Source organism: Rhinatrema bivittatum, chromosome 3 (genome assembly GCF_901001135.1).
Source record: "Rhinatrema bivittatum chromosome 3, aRhiBiv1.1, whole genome shotgun sequence".
Classification (NCBI taxonomy): Eukaryota; Metazoa; Chordata; class Amphibia; order Gymnophiona; family Rhinatrematidae; genus Rhinatrema; species Rhinatrema bivittatum.
This window is the reverse complement of record NC_042617.1, coordinates 846,189-863,182: the sequence shown is the minus strand read 5'-3', so window position 1 is coordinate 863,182 and position 16,994 is coordinate 846,189. Positions and strand designations below refer to the sequence as shown.

Genomic DNA, 16,994 nt, shown 5'->3' with positions numbered 1-16,994 from the left:
ATGAATCTACTGACGAGAGGTTGTGTGGATATAGGTGCATCTCCTATCTTGTTATGATAAGCTGAGATTGCGCTCAAATGTACTCTGATTGATGATGTCTGAAGACCAGAGTCTGATAGATAGTACAAATAGTCTAGAAGAGAAGTTGTGGGACAAGTGAAGGGATCGATATTGTTTTGCTTGCACCAGAAAGTAAACCGTTTCCATTTGAAAGAATAATTCTTTCTTGTGGAAGGTTTGCGTGAAGCTATAAACACTTGAGAAACATTAGTTGAAAGATTGAGTGGTTGCAGTATCAAGCTTTCAACATCCATGCAGTCAGGGATAGGGATTGAAGGTTGGGATGGCGCAACCGACCCTGATCCTGAGTTATGAGATTGGGAGTTACTCCCAGGCGTATTGGATCCCTGACTGAAAGGTCTAGCAGTGTGGGAAACTATACTTGTCGAGGCCAATACAGGGCTATGAGTATCATGGTCCCCTTGTCCTGTTGTAGCTTCACCAGAGTCTTGGTGATAAGCGGTATTGGAGGATATGCATATAGTAGGCCTGAGTTCCAAGGGCGAGCAAAAGCGTCCTTGGCTGGCTGGTTCTTCTGTTTGTGTAGAGAACAGAAGTTGTCCACTTTGTGGTTCAGATGCGACGCAAAGAGGTCTGCTGTTAGTTGTCCCCAACGTTGGAATATCTTTGTCGCTATCGAGGGATTCAGAGACCACTCGTGTGGTTGGAACTGGCGACTGAGTCGGTCGGCTAGTATATTTTGAATTCCTGCTAGATAAGTAGCTTGTAGGAACATTGAGTGAGTCAAGGCCCAGTCCCAAATTTGTGCAGCTTCTTGACAAAGGAGATACGAGCCCGTACCTCCCTGTTTGTTGATGTACCACATGGCTACCGTATTGTCTGTCTGGATCAGCACAGTTTTGTGTGAAAGGCAGTCCTTGAACGCATGCAGCACATAACGTATAGCTCGAAGTTCCAGAAAATTGATTTGATATGTGGCTTCGAGTTTTGTCCAAGTTCCTTGAGTTTGAAGAGAGTTTATGTGAGCTCCCCACCCCAAGGTGGATGCATCTGTAGTTAATGTTATCTGAGGGACTGGTTTTTGGAAGGGTAGGCCCTTGCGTAAATTGTCCTTGATTGTCCACCATTGTAGCGAGGAGCGTAGTTGGTGGGTTACTTGGATTTGATAATGTAGTGGTTGAATGGCTTGGATCCATTGTGATCGCAGAGTCCATTGGGTTAGTCTCATGGCAAGTCTCGCCATAGGAGTGACATGAACTGTTGAAGCCATGTGGCCTAGTAGGATTAGAAACTGATGAGCTGTCGCTTGCTTTTGTAGGGAAATTGAGTTCGCCAACTGGGACAGTGTGATTGCACGATCTTCTGGAAGAAAAGCCTGTGCAATGTTTGTGTTTAATTCTGCTCCTATGAATTGGAGTAGATGAGAAGGTTTCAGGTGGGATTTTTGATAGTTGATGAGGAATCCCAGTTTGTGGAGTAACTTTATTGTGTAATGCAGAGAATTTACTGCTCCTTGTTGTGATTGACTTTTGATTAGCCAATCGTCGAGATAAGGAAAGACATGAACATCTTGTTTGTGCAAATGTCCCGCTATCACTGCCAGGCATTTGGTGAATACTCTGGGAGCTGAAGCAAGGCCGAATGGTAACACTCTGTATTGGAAATGCTGATGTCCTACTGTGAATCGCAGATACTTGCGATGAGGCGGGAATATAGGAATGTGTGTGTATGCATCTTGAAGATCCAGAGAACAAAGCCAATCTCCCTTTTGTATTAGTGGAAGCATGGTGCCTAGCGAAACCATCCTGAATTTTTCTTTTCTTAAGAATTTGTTGAGATTTCTGAGATCTAGAATGGGACGTAGGCCTCCGGTTTTCTTTGGAATGAGGAAATACCGGGAATAGAATCCTCTTCCCTTCTGAGCGTGTGGTACGTGTTCCACAGCTTTTGCTTTCAGAAGAGCAGATAATTCTGTTTGTAACTGAGGTATGTGATTGAGATGGGAGTTTTGTGGTGGAAACTCCTGAGGGAGAGATAAGAAGTCTAGGCGGTAGCCTTGATGAACTATGGACAGGACCCAATGATCGGTTGTAATGTTTGTCCATTCTTTGTAGAAATGGGAAATTCTCCCTCCAACTGGCAATTTGGGATAAGGATTGGGTAACTGGCTTTGCGCTCTGAGATTTATTTCAAAAGCCCAAGGTGGAACCTGTTTGAGGAGGTGGCTGTGGCCTTGCAGACAGTTGTTGTCTCTGTTGTGGTCGTTGTTGAGACCTTGGAGGTCTTGACCTAGAGGCCGGAGGATAATACCTCTTTGGTCGATAGAAGGGATGTTTAGCCTCTCTACGTGGTGGTCTGCGAGTTGTATGAGTTGCAGTGTCATGAGGTAAGGTTGAAAGTTGTTTCAATGTTTCCGAATGCTCTCGAAGCTGGGCAACGGCATCCTGCACCTTGGTGCCAAACAAATTATCCCCTTGACAAGGTAGGTCTACTAATTTGTCCTGGACTTCCGGGCGTAAATCTGAAGCCTTTAGCCAGGCCCACCTTCTTGCACTGATGCCGGATGCAGCTGTTCTAGATGATGTTTCGAAAGCATCATAGGCTGCCCTTACCTCGTGCTTTCCTGCATCTAGCCCTTTTTGGATGATTTGCTGTGCTGCCTCCTGTTGTTGCTGAGGCAGAGATGGTAGAAACTCTTCAACTTGTTTCCAGAGATTTCTCTGGTGCTGCGTCATGTAAAGCTGATATGCAGCAATTTTAGAGTTGAGCATGGCTCCCTGGTAGTTTTTCTTCCCATTAAATTTAAAAATCTACTGTCCTTTCCTGGAGGGATTGAGGCATGAGTCCTGGATCTGCGGGATTTTTTCTGAGCAGATTCTACAACCAGGGAGTTGTGAGGGAGTTGAGGTTTTTCAAATCCTGGGGCTGCTTGAACGAGATAAGTAGAGTCTACTCTTCTGTTTACAGCAGGGGCTGTCCATGGATGTTCCCATATCCTCTGTTGAAGTTGTAATAAAACTTCATGCACTGGAATGGCTAGATTGTGCTTAGGAGGATCCACAAATTGCAGTATTTCAAGTGTTTGTTGCCTCTCATCTCTTTCAGCCTGGAGTTGGAAGGGTATGGACTCAGACATTTCCTGAATAAAAGAGGAAAATGAAAGGGCCTCTGGAGGTGATTGCTTTTTGGCTTGAGGTGGAGAAGTCTCAGACAAGAAATCTTCTGAGGAATGCTCAGATTCTGAGTCTGACCAAGTATCTGACGTAGGAATATGATACTGAGGAGGTTCCGGCCTTTGAGGTGGAGGAACTCCTGAAGGTCCTTGTAGGGGATCCGGTGAATACTCTCTATCCTCTTCTGCTTGACCAGGTGCTATGGGCAATGAGGCTAGAAGGTCTTGATACCTCTTAGTGAGGATGCTATGTAATTGTGCTTCAGAAGTAGAAGTGTCTGGAGCTGTAAATGAAGAGTGTTTAAATTTTCCCGATGACTTTTGAGCTGAAGGTGTCTTTCTTGGTACAGGTGCTTTAGTTGGTGCCATTGTGTAAAGAGACATTGATTGGGCAGTAGGTGGAATCGATGAGGAATGGAAGCTCAACATCGATATTGGAATCATCGATGAAATTGGCCTAGAAGTCCTCGTGGGCATCGAACTTTGTGAAGGAATCTATGTCATCGATGGTTCTTGTAGTGAGAATGGAACTGTCATCGAAGAAGTCATCGGCGGAATCGATGAGTCATCGCTGGCATAGGCATATATGCCGGCATCGAATGCAGTATCGGCATTGTCGATGGAGTCGCCGGCATCGGCTGTGAAGCCGGTATCGAAGTTAAAGACATCGGCGATTCTGCCGGCATCGACACGATGGTCGGCATCGACACGGTGGTCGGCATCAGCGATGACGCCGGTATTTGATGTTGCAGGGCATCGGTGACTATCTGTTTGATTAAAGCAGTCAAGTCAGTAATCGATGTCGATGGTATCGATTCCGGAACCGATGTCACGGAAGCAGATGAAATCTTTTGCTTCTTAGGGATCGGTTCCCCCGGCGGCTGAAGCGGTGGAATGGATCGGTGCCGTCTGTGTTTATGCTTTGAACGTGACTCAGATACCGACCTTGTCGATGATGCGGAGGGTGTTGGAGAGGAGGCATCCCCCGAACCCTCCGGAAGTCTTTTCTTGATTAGTATCTTCTTTGTGAGGCCTACCGGCGAAGATTTTGGAGAAGTCGTCGGAGACGGCCTGCTTGAATCTGAAAAATTTGTGCCATTTTTTCTTGGCGGAGTTTCCTGCCTTTTACCGTCATTTCCTGGCATTTTGAACAGGCCGCGATGTCATGGTCTCCGCCAAGGCACCGAACGCATTTGGCATGCGGGTTGCAGGCCGGGCACTTTTTGAAGCCTGAAGTCTTTTCCATCGACATCCGTCGATGAAAAATAGGTATTTTCTTTAGCGAAAAATATATTCTTTGTCACCAGCCGGTGACAAAGTGAGTGAGACCCGTAAAGGGCAAATTTTATTCTAGTTGTGAGGAGAACCTCACAGGGCTCCTGTGAACCGCGATGTAGTTAGCAGCGCGGAAAAAAGAAGACTGAAGTGAGACCCCTGTGGCAGGGAATATCATGGCATGCCGGGCATGCTCAGTAGCCCCAGGCTGCCAGTTAAAAGCTTCTAGAAACTTTGCCAGACGTTTTCCCGCATTAGGGCTCCGTGAATGACGTCACCCATATGTGAGGACTACATCCTGCTTGTCCTGGGATAATATGATATTCTCTGTTATTCTCCATTCCTTCCCTAATAATCCCCAGCATTCTGTTTGTGTATGATATATGAACACAAGATGAGGATGCACCATGGAGTGATACAGAGACATTATGATATTCTCTGTTATTCTCCATTCCTTCCCTAATAATCCCCAGCATTCTGTTTGTGTATGATATATGAACACAAGATGAGGATGCACCATGGAGTGATACAGAGGCATTATGATATTCTCTGTTTTATTCTCCATTCCTTTCCTAATAATCCCCAGCATTCTGTTTGTGTATGATATATGAACACAAGATGAGGATGCACCATGGAGTGATACAGAGGCATTATGATATTCTCTGTTTTATTCTCCATTCCTTTCCTAATAATCCCCAGCAATCTGTTTGTGTATGATATATGAACACAAGATGAGGATGCACCATGGAGTGATACAGAGACATTATGATATTCTCTGTTTTATTCTCCATTCCTTTCCTAATCATCCCCAGCATTCTGTGTGTGTATGATATATGAACACAAGATGAGGATGCACCATGAAGTGATACAGAGACATTATGATATTCTCTGTTTCATTCTCCATTCCTTTCCTAATAATCCCCAGCATTCTGTTTGTGTATGATATATGAACACAAGATGAGGTCACACCATGGAGTGATACAGAGACATTATGATATTCTCTGTTTTATTCTCCATTCCTTTCCTAATAATCCCCAGCATTCTGTTTGTGTATGATATATGAACACAAGATGAGGATGCACCATGGAGTGATACAGAGGCATTATGATATTCTCTGTTTTATTCTCCATTCCTTTCCTAATAATCCCCAGCATTCTGTTTGTGTATGATATATGAACACAAGATGAGGATGCACCATGGAGTGATACAGAGGCATTATGATATTCTCTGTTTTATTCTCCATTCCTTTCCTAATAATCCCCAGCATTCTGTTTGTGTATGATATATGAACACAAGATGAGGTCACACCATGGAGTGATACAGAGGCATTATGATATTCTCTGTTTTATTCTCCAGTCCTTTCCTAATAATCCCCAGCATTCTGTTTGTGTATGATATATGAACACAAGATGAGGATGCACCATGGAGTGATACAGAGGCATTATGATATTCTCTGTTTTATTCTCCATTCCTTTCCTAATAATCCCCAGCATTCTGTTTGTGTATGATATATGAACACAAGATGAGGATGCACCATGGAGTGATACAGAGACATTATGATATTCTCTGTTTTATTCTCCATTCCTTTCCTAATAATCCCCAGCATTCTGTTTGTGTATGATATATGAACACAAGATGAGGATGCACCATGGAGTAATACAGAGACATTAGGATATTCTCTGTTTTATTCTCCAGTCCTTTCCTAATAATCCCCAGCATTCTGTTTGTGTATGATATATGAACACAAGATGAGGATGCACCATGGAGTGATACAGAGGCATTAGGATATTCTCTGTTTTATTCTCCATTCCTTTCCTAATAATCCCCAGCATTCTGTTTGTGTATGATATATGAACACAAGATGAGGATGCACCATGGAGTGATACAGAGACATTATGATATTCTCTGTTTTATTCTCCATTCCTTTCCTAATAATCCCCAGCATTCTGTTTGTGTATGATATATGAACACAAGATGAGGTCACACCATGGAGTGATACAGAGGCATTATGATATTCTCTGTTTTATTCTCCAGTCCTTTCCTAATAATCCCCAGCATTCTGTTTGTGTATGATATATGAACACAAGATGAGGATGCACCATGGAGTGATACAGAGGCATTATGATATTCTCTGTTTTATTCTCCATTCCTTTCCTAATAATCCCCAGCATTCTGTTTGTGTATGATATATGAACACAAGATGAGGATGCACCATGGAGTGATACAGAGACATTATGATATTCTCTGTTTTATTCTCCATTCCTTTCCTAATAATCCCCAGCATTCTGTTTGTGTATGATATATGAACACAAGATGAGGATGCACCATGGAGTAATACAGAGACATTAGGATATTCTCTGTTTTATTCTCCAGTCCTTTCCTAATAATCCCCAGCATTCTGTTTGTGTATGATATATGAACACAAGATGAGGATGCACCATGGAGTGATACAGAGGCATTAGGATATTCTCTGTTTTATTCTCCATTCCTTTCCTAATAATCCCCAGCATTCTGTTTGTGTATGATATATGAACACAAGATGAGGATGCACCATGGAGTGATACAGAGGCATTATGATATTCTCTGTTTTATTCTCCATTCCTTTCCTAATAATCCCCAGCATTCTGTTTGTGTATGATATATGAACACAAGATGAGGATGCACCATGGAGTGATACAGAGGCATTATGATATTCTCTGTTTTATTCTCCATTCCTTTCCTAATAATCCCCAGCATTCTGTTTGCTTTGACCAATGCTGCCCACTGAGCAGAAGATTTCAAAGTATTTTCAATTAATGACACCTAATGGTGACTCCTAATGTGGAACCGTGCATTTTGTAGCTATAATTTGGGTTACTTTTCTTTAAGTGCATCACTGTGCACTTGTCCACATTAAATTTCATTTGCATGCCCAGTCTCCCAGTTTTTAAATGTCCTCTTGCAATTTCTCACAATCCTCTTGTGATTTAACAACTTTGAATAGTTTTGGGTAATCTGCAAATTTGATCACCTCATTGTTGTTCCCATTTCCAGGTTGTTTATAAATATATTAAAAAGCAGTGGTCCCAGAACAGATCCCTGGGGGACTCCACTATTCACCTTTCTCCACTGGGAAAATTTACCATTTAGCCCTATTCTCTGTTTTCTATCTTTTAACCAGTTGGTAATCCACAATAGGACATTGCCCCCATCCCATGACTTTTTAATTTCCCAAGATGGCTCTCATGAGGGACTTTGCAAATGCTTTCTAGAAATTCAGACTCTATATCAACTGGCTCACCTTTATCTACATTTTATTTACTTCCTCAAAAAAATGAGGCAGATTTGTAAGGCAAGACTTCCCTTGGCTAAATCCATGTTGGCTGTGTCCCATTAAACTATTCCTATCTATATGTTCAGCCATTTTGTTCTTTATGATAGTTTCTACCATTTTGCCTAGCACAGATGTCAGGCTCACTGCTCTGTAGTTTCTTGGATCATACCTTGATCCCTTTTTAAAAATTGACATTACATTGGCAACCCTCCAGTCTTCAGGAACCATAGGTGATGTTATTGATAGTCTACAAATTTCCAATAGCAGGTCCACAATTTCATTTCTCAGTTCTTTCAGCACTCTGGGATGTATACCATCTGGTCCAGGTGATTTGCTACTCTTTAGTTTATAAATTTGCCCTAGTACATCTTCCAAGTTCACAGAGATTTGTTTCAGTTCCTCTGAATCATCACCTCTGAATATCATTTCTGGGATGGGTACCGTATTTTCCGGCGTATAAGATGAGTTTTTAACCCCTGAAAATCTTCTCAAAAGTCGGGGGTCGTCTTATACGCCGGGTGTCGTCTTATAGGGCGAATAATTACCGCATTTTTCGCTCCATAAGATGCACTTTTTTCCCCCCAAAAGTGGGGGGAAAATGTCTGCGTCTTATGGAGCGATATAAAAAAAAAATAAAAATCTAACAAAACCCCCCACCCTCCTGACCTCCCCAGACCTGCCAAAAGTCCCTGGTGATCCAGCGGGGGTCTGGGAGCGATCTCCTGGACTTGGGCCGGCTGCCAGCAATCAAAATGGCGCCAACGGCCCTTTGCCCTTACTATGTCACTGGGGTCAACCAATGGCAGCGGTAGCCTCTGTGACATAGTAAGGGCAAAGGACAGTCGGCTGCCAGTAATCAAAATGGCGCCGACGCCATTGTTGTATACAAATCCTTAATTATTAATTTGGCGCCATTTTGATTGCTGGCAGCCGATGGCCCAAGTCCAGGAGATCGCTCCTGGACCCCGCTGGACCACCAGGGACTTTTGGCAGGTCTTGGAGGTGTCAGGAGGGTGGGGGTTGTATTTAATTAATTTGGCAGGTTTTGGAGGGGTCAGGAGGGTGGGGGTTGTATTTAATTAATTTGGCAGGTTTTGGAGGGGTCAGGAGGGTAGGGGGTTGTATTTAATTAATTTGGCAGGTTTTGGAGGGGTCAGGAGGGTAGGGGGTTGTATTTAATTAATTTGGCAGGTTTTGGAGGAGTCAGGAGGGTGGGGGTTGTATTTAATTAATTTGGCAGGTTTTGGAGGGGTCAGGAGGGTGGGGGTTGTATTTAATTTGGCAGGTTTTGGAGGGGTCAGGAGGGTGGGGGTTGTATTTAATTAATTTGGCAGGTCTTGGAGGGGTCAGGAGGGTGGTGGGTTGTATTTAATTAATTTGGCAGGGTCAGGAGGGTGGGGGGTTGTATTTAATTAATTTGGCAGGTTTTGGAGGGGTCAGGAGGGTGGGGGTTGTATTTAATTTGGCAGGTTTTGGAGGGGTCAGGAGGGTAGGGGGTTGTATTTAATTAATTTGGCAGGTTTTGGAGGGGTCAGGAGGGTGGGGGTTGTATTTAATTAATTTGGCAGGTTTTGGAGGGGTCAGGAGGGTGGGGGTTGTATTTAATTTGGCAGGTTTTGGAGGGGTCAGGAGGGTGGGGGTTGTATTTAATTAATTTGGCAGGTCTTGGAGGGGTCAGGAGGGTGGTGGGTTGTATTTAATTAATTTGGCAGGGTCAGGAGGGTGGGGGGTTGTATTTAATTAATTTGGCAGGTTTTGGAGGGGTCAGGAGGGTGGGGGTTTTATTTAATTAATTTGGCAGGTCTTGGAGGGGTCAGGAGGGTGGTGGGTTGTATTTAATTAATTTGGCAGGTTTTGGAGGGGTCAGGAGGGTGGGGGTTTTATTTAATTAATTTGGCAGGTCTTGGAGGGGTCAGGAGGGTGGTGGGTTGTATTTAATTAATTTGGCAGGTTTTGGAGGGGTCAGGAGGGTGGGGGGTTGTATTTAATTAATTTGGCAGGTTTTGGAGGGGTCAGGAGGGTGGGGGTTTTATTTAATTAATTTGGCAGGTCTTGGAGGGGTCAGGAGGGTGGTGGGTTGTATTTAATTAATTTGGCAGGTCTTGGAGGGGTCAGGAGGGTGGTGGGTTGTATTTAATTAATTTGGCAGGTCTTGGAGGGGTCAGGAGGGTGGTGGGTTGTATTTAATTAATTTGGCAGGTTTTGGAGGGGTCAGGAGGGTGGGGGTTTTATTTAATTAATTTGGCAGGTCTTGGAGGGGTCAGGAGGGTGGTGGGTTGTATTTAATTAATTTGGCAGGTTTTGGAGGGGTCAGGAGGGTGGGGGGTTGTATTTAATTAATTTGGCAGGTTTTGGAGGGGTCAGGAGGGTGGGGGGGTTGTATTTAATTAATTTGGCAGGTCTTGGAGGGGTCAGGAGGGTGGGGGGTTGTATTTAATTAATTTGGCAGGTTTTGGAGGGGTCAGGAGGGTGGGGGTTGTATTTAATTAATTTGGCAGGTCTTGGAGGGGTCAGGAGGGTGGGGGGTTGTATTTAATTAATTTGGCAGGTTTTGGAGGAGTCAGGAGGGTGGTGGGTTGTATTTAATTAATTTGGCAGGTTTTGGAGGGGTCAGGAGGGTGGGGGGTTGTATTTAATTAATTTGGCAGGTTTTGGAGGGGTCAGGAGGGTGGGGGGTTGTATTTAATTAATTTGACAGGTTTTGGAGGAGTCAGGAGGGTGGTGGGTTGTATTTAATTAATTTGGCAGGTTTTGGAGGGGTCAGGAGGGTGGTGGGTTGTATTTAATTAATTTGGCAGGTTTTGGAGGGGTCAGGAGGGTGGGGGGGTTGTATTTAATTAATTTGGCAGGTCTTGGAGGGGTCAGGAGGGTGGGGGGGTTGTATTTAATTAATTTGGCAGGTCTTGGGGGGGTCAGGAGGGTGGGGGAAGCTGAAGGATTAGTGTTAAAGGATCGGGGTGGGTTTTGTTTTTTTTTTATCGGCTCGGGCGCAGCCGATAAAAAAAAAAAACCCGATCGGGCCGGACAAAAAAAAAAAAAAAACACGATGTGAATCGGAACCGGAATCAGAACCGATTCCGGTTCCGATTCACATCTCTATTATGGGTACCTCCTTCTCTGCCTCTCAGATCTCGCACATGCGCGTCTGCGCCGCTTCACTGCAGTCCTCAGGAGCGAGATCTGAGAGGCAGAGCAGGAGGTACCGGGAATAGGATACAAGGGTGGGCCAGAGGGATGCGTTACCGGGACAGGGAGGGCTGGGCAGGCAGGGAGAGCTGACCAATCCAAGCAGGATTTGTATACAACCACCAGCCAATCGCCGGTAAGGTACATCGCTTGCCGTGATTGGCTGGCTGTTGTATACTGGGTACCACATACAGTAGGGTTAGGTAGTGACACAGAAGGGTAGTCTTATACAGCGAGTATATCCCAAACTCTATATTTTAACTGGAAAAGTTGGGGGTCGTCTTATACGCCGGAAAATACGGTACATCTCTTACACCTTCCTCAATGAATACCGAAGCAAAGAATTAATTTAGTCTTTCTGCTCTGCTTTGTCATCCCTAAGCGCCTCTTTTACCTCTTAATCATCTAATGGTCCAACTGACTCCTTCATAGTGTTTTTACCTCAAATGTACCTGAAAACATTTATTCTGAGTTTCTGCTTCCACAGCAAGCGCCTTTTCAAATTCTCTTTGCTTTCCCTATCAATGCTTTGCATCTGATTTGCCAGTGCTTATGCTGTTTCCTGTTTTGTTCATTCAGATCCCTTTTTATTCCTTGAAAGATGTTTTTACATATTTATAGCCTCTCTCACCTCAGCCAGTAGTCATTTAGCCTTCCTTCCACCATGGAATACATCTGGTCTGGGCTTCCAAGATGACATTTCTAAACAATGTCCATGACTAAGCTAAACCCTTAACCTTTATAGTCGCTCCTTTCATTTTTTTTTCCTAACTGTTTTTCTCATTTTATCAGTCACCTTTTTGAAAGTTAAATGCTGTCACAGTAGATATCTTTAGTGTCCTCTCTCCAGTTATTAAGTCAAATTTGATCATTTTGTGATCACTATTGCCAAGTGGCTCCAACAATTACATCTCACACCAAATGCTGTGTTCCACTAAGGACTCAGCCTAAAATAGTTTCCCCTCTTGTTGTTCTTGTCCCAGCTGCTCCATGAAGCAGTGATTTATTTCATCTAGGAGCTTTACCTCTCTAGCATGTCCTAATGCGATATTCACTCAGTCAGTACTGGGGTAATTGAAATCACCCATTAATAATGTGCTGCCAATTTTGTTAGCTTTCCTAATTTCTTCTAGAGAGTTTCATTGACTTTTAGTTCACTTTGGCTATATGGACAGTAATACACTCCCGCTACTATTTTATTCCCCTTTTCACCTGGAATTTCTAACCATAAAGATTCAACATTGCATTGTGATTCCTGCAGAACTTTTCTCCTGTTTAACTCAATGCTGTCTTTAACACATAGAGCCACCCCTCCATCACTTTGATCCATCCTATCATTTCAATATAATTTGTACCCTGGTACAGAGAAAGGCAGTGAAAGAAGCAGCACCAATGACTGGATGAATGAAGGTGGCCAAGGGCAGGAACTTGAAGCTGAGGGGAGACCGAGCTAGCCGAGAACAGATGCTTCAGGGGATGCCAAACAGGATGGACAGAAAAGACCCTGAGCACAGATAACTTGTCAGGAGGGAGCTCCCTGCTCACCTTTGAGTGCTGGAAGTTTCTGCAGCTCTCGGTTCTTGCTTAGATTGAAGCGTGATGAACTCTGCCGTCGCTCTTTCTTCAAGATCTGTGGACCCCCAGAATACTTGATTTTATTGAGTTGTGTTGGTGGTGGGACACTGTTACTGGGACGCTTGTTTGCTGTTTGCTGCTGCACCTATAAGGAAAGCATAGAGAACACAAAGCAGGATGAGGAAAGGACAAAAGAACTAATTAATGAAGCAAGAACAAAGTTGAAAGCAACATTCTCATAATGCCATTTATATACAGGCTCCAGAAGAAGTATTTCCACTTCTAACAATCGTCTTCTCCCTTCTATGATCTTATTCACACTCTCTTCCATATGTAAAGAGTAGGAAGAGGTTCCTTTTTAATAAGGCCTAAGCTTCTGCCTCCATAAGCATCCATGGGAGAAAAAGCATCTCCTCTCTCATGGTCTGGGTTAGAATTTGTTATAGATTAGAAAGAAGGAACGATAGATAAAACAAATGCAAGAGAAGAAAAATTCTCAGTTGAATTTTTTCACAGCACTGCCTACCACAAAACCAGAAAAGCAAATTTGCTTACCATAAACGGTGTTTTCCCCTGGCGGCTCTTGGTGGGAACTTCTTCTAGAAGCTAATATTTTTATTTTCTGCTTCACGCGTGCGCGGTGCCTTTCCCGCGCAGCCAACAGTCTCCTGCCAGTTCATTCCAAAGCACAGAATAGAAGGAGAAAGTATGAGTAATAAGAGAGGAGAAAGAAGAAGACGGAGTGTCCAGGGAGGTGGGTGGGGACGCATGGCTAATTCATCCTGCTATCTACGGAAAACACCGCTTACGGTAAGCAAACTTGCTTTTTTCCCCGCAGGTAAGCAGGGCTGAATTAGCCATGCTTTCTAGGGGTCCCCAGCTTAAGGCTTCACAGGCAAGTAGGTAAGTCTGGAGGGAGCGGAGGTAACTAAAATAGGTCACGGTGACCATCCGCTCGTTATAATGCATAAATATCATATGAGTTGTTTATCTTTGTAAATATCTTAGAGAGGAACTTGTTTCAAGTGGGCAATAGACGTCACCACCGCCCACAGCTGATGGGATTTAAGTTTTGCGGACAGGGTGATTGGTTGCTTGTTGTAACAAAAAATGTATGCATTGTGTCAACCAAGTAGACAGTGTACGTCTGGATACTGGTAGTCCCGGGGCGTTCGGATTGTAAGAAAGAGTTGTGACGGTCGGCCAGGGCAGTTAGTTCTCTGCTTGTAGTAGTAAGCTAAAGCCCTGTTATAATCGAGCATATGCAACAGTGACTCTCTTTGTGAGGCATGAGATCTTGGGAAGGAAATTGTTAGAGTGATTGATTAAGATGGAAGGCCGAGACTACCTGGGGAACAAAGGAAGGGCGAGTCCGCAAGGTGACTGTCATGATAAAACTGGAGGAAAGGAGGGTAATATACTAGTGCCTGAAGTTCTCTGACTTACCTGGCTAATGTGATTGCAACGAGGAAAAATACCTTCCAGGTTAAAACATTTTTAATTCCACTTTCCCTAACAGTTTGAAGGGTGGAAACATAAGTGCTTCTAGGACAATACTGAGGTCCCATGGGACAGGAGGTCTCAGGCGTAAGGTGCCTCTTATAAAGCATGATATCAGAGGGTACATAGAAATGGAGTCATCCTTGCACGGGTAATGATATGCTGCGATGGCACTCAGGTCTACCCTAATTGAGGAAACTACAAGGCCAGAGCTAAATAGCAGGTGAAGGTATTTAAGTATTTGATCAGGTGAAGAACGGAACGGGTCCAGGAATTCTGTTATGCACCAACGATGGTATCGTGCCCATTTGCTGGCACAATTGTTCCTCGTGGAAGGTTTTCTCGCAGCGATCAAAATCTATAATATATCGAGCTTGGCAGTGTGTCCGTCAGTGCTCACGCATGTTCCCCAGTCCACCGATAGATGGCGCTATAATATATCGAGCTTGGCAGTGTGTCCGTCAGTGCTCGCGCATGTTCCCCAGTCCACCGATAGATGGCGCTATAATATATCGAGCTTGGCAGTGTGTCCGTCAGTGCTCACGCATGTTCCCCAGTCCACCGATAGATGGCGCAGGTGGCTCCCTGGCCGCCTTGGAGGCTCAAACACACCATACGGCGGCCATGTCACAACACCAGCTACAAGAGGTACTCCTGGGGGAATTCAGCGCTACTGCAGAATGTAGATTTTGCGCAGAATTCCTCCTTCCCGCAGATTTCCTCCCTCGCCGGAAGACTATTCAAAACCAGAAGGACAGCAGCCATCGCGGGACAGGCAGAAAATAGCAGAGGAGACCCTGGCGTGCCGATCTTACAGATCGGCACGGAGAGAAAGGCCTTCTGTACGAAGGATAATAGCGCCGTGAGGCGGATGGATCCTGGAAGGTTGTAAGAGAGGATACCGCTACACTTATCACCAAACAGGTTGTCTCCTTTGCAGAGGAGATCGGCGAGTGTGTCATGGACATCTTTGCAGATTGCACTAGCTCATAACCAGGCAATGCGTCATACAGCAATCATGGTTGTAGATGTCCGGGCCAATATGTCAAAGGGTTCATAGACAGTGCATAAAAGGGGACGTAAACCTCTCTCTAAATCGTTTACCAAATGGCCACGTTGGTCAGAGGTAGATGGTTAGTCATTGGCAGATTTTAAAACGCTGGACACACTCAGATATTGCGTGATATTAAATTGATGCTGTTGCACCTTGGCATTTAATATGGATCCTTGGAACGTCCAAGTCATCAAGGAAACGATTGTACTTACCCAGTGGGGTATTTGAATATAAGCGAGTTTTCTTGGCTTTCTTCATGGCAGATTCCACAACGATTGAAACGTGAGGAAGCTGTACTGCATTAAAATGTTGAGATTTTCGCATTCTGGATTTTAGCTCTGTTTTCTTAGAAGTAGGTGGCGTGAAGAAAGATCTCCCGGGCCTTATCCATGATTGTGTCAAGCACTGAGTGAGACGGAAGTGCTGTAAGTTCCGATGGAGTATTGAATATCTAGAGAAGGTCATGTACTTGAAATGTTTTAATAATCCAAAGTCTACTACAAACCTTTTCCGTTGGAAAAAAAATCAGCAGAACCAGGGGTCACGATTTAAAACTCCAGGGAGGAAGACTCAGAACCAATGTCAGGACGTATTTCTTCATGGAGAGGGTAGTGGATGCCTGGAACGCCCTTCCAGAGGAAGTGGTGAAGACCAAAACTGTGAAGGATTTCAAAGGGGCGTGGGATAAACACTGTGGATCCTTAAAGCCCGGAGGATGGGAATGAATAGAAGAGGTATGAGGGTGGCTTACAGGAATGAAGTAACTACTTGGTGATTAATACCCTTATTCAATAAACATTCACAGGTTAATGAGTCTCCAACATTGCTCTATGCTTCAACGGCAAGAGGAAATGTGGAAAAAGAGGATTTGCATTCAGGCAACATCCAGCAATGTAGCACAGTCTGGGTAAACAAATAAGCGTGGGAGTAGCTTGCTTGTTGCGGCGGTTACTACCCCTAACAAATTAAGCCTAATACTTCACTTTGAATGCATATCCAACACAGCTCACTGCTTCAACGGCAGGGGGAATGAAGAAATAGGATTTACATCTAGCCAACATCTAACAAGGCATTGATCTGAGCAGTATGAGTATACAAACATCGGGGTAACTTGCTCGATATGACGATTACTACCCTCAAACATTAAGCTTTATACCACTCTGCATCAATGGCGGGGTGGAAGGAAATTAGAATAAAAAAAAAGGGCCCTGAACTCAGCGGTCAGAGTAACAGGTAAGTATGAGAAGATAAGTGTGAAAGCTTGCTGGGCCTATTGATCTTCTTCTGCCATCGTTTCTATGTTTCTATACCTCCGATCATGGATATGGAATCTTTTTGGTTCCAAGGTTCAAAACTGAGCCCAGTTAGATCTTTGGGCGGAGATGTTGGCTCCAGAGACCTTTCAGGGGGTCAGAAGGTATCCCCATGGATGAACAGAGAGATGGTGAGAATGGGCTGCTGGCTGGTGTAAAGATGGGCTGATATGAGGACTCAGATGTTGAAAGTCCAGGAGCTGCGGTGCAGGAGGTGTCGAGCGATCAGTGTCCACTCCAGAAATACTGGAGGGAGACTTGGGCTGTTGGGCATGTACCACTGAATCAAAGAAGGTTCTGCAGGCCTTTTTCTCTTTGCAGGGGGAGAGGCGCCAGTAAGGCGACTTCTAGAAGAATGTCTGGAGGTGGAAGATCTTCTCTCGGAGTGACGGTTTCGGTCACGATGCGGGGCAGAGGCAGAGAAAGGGGAGTGGAGGGAATGATGTAAAGTATCCTGAATCTGCTGAATGGTCAGAAAGCAGTATCGGTGGAGAAGGAACCAGTTTTGTACAGTGATGGGTTCGGTGTTTTTTGTGAAGATATGCTTCGTGTGCAATATGATGGGTCTTCCTTTTTACCTTGCCC

The 16,994-nt window shown here is 44.4% G+C and overlaps 1 protein-coding gene across 3 annotated transcripts in view; it reads right to left on the bottom strand.

Annotated features, from left to right (window-relative positions):
- Positions 1-16,994, bottom strand: part of PPP2R5D (protein phosphatase 2 regulatory subunit B'delta) — a 374,106-nt gene that overhangs the window by 313,651 nt on the left and 43,461 nt on the right. For all 3 annotated transcript variants that reach the window (XM_029592779.1, XM_029592780.1, XM_029592781.1), the window contains exon 3: positions 12,513-12,687. In XM_029592779.1, coding sequence (XP_029448639.1) covers positions 12,513-12,687 — 175 coding nt within the window. The remainder of the gene's footprint in view (positions 1-12,512; positions 12,688-16,994) is intronic.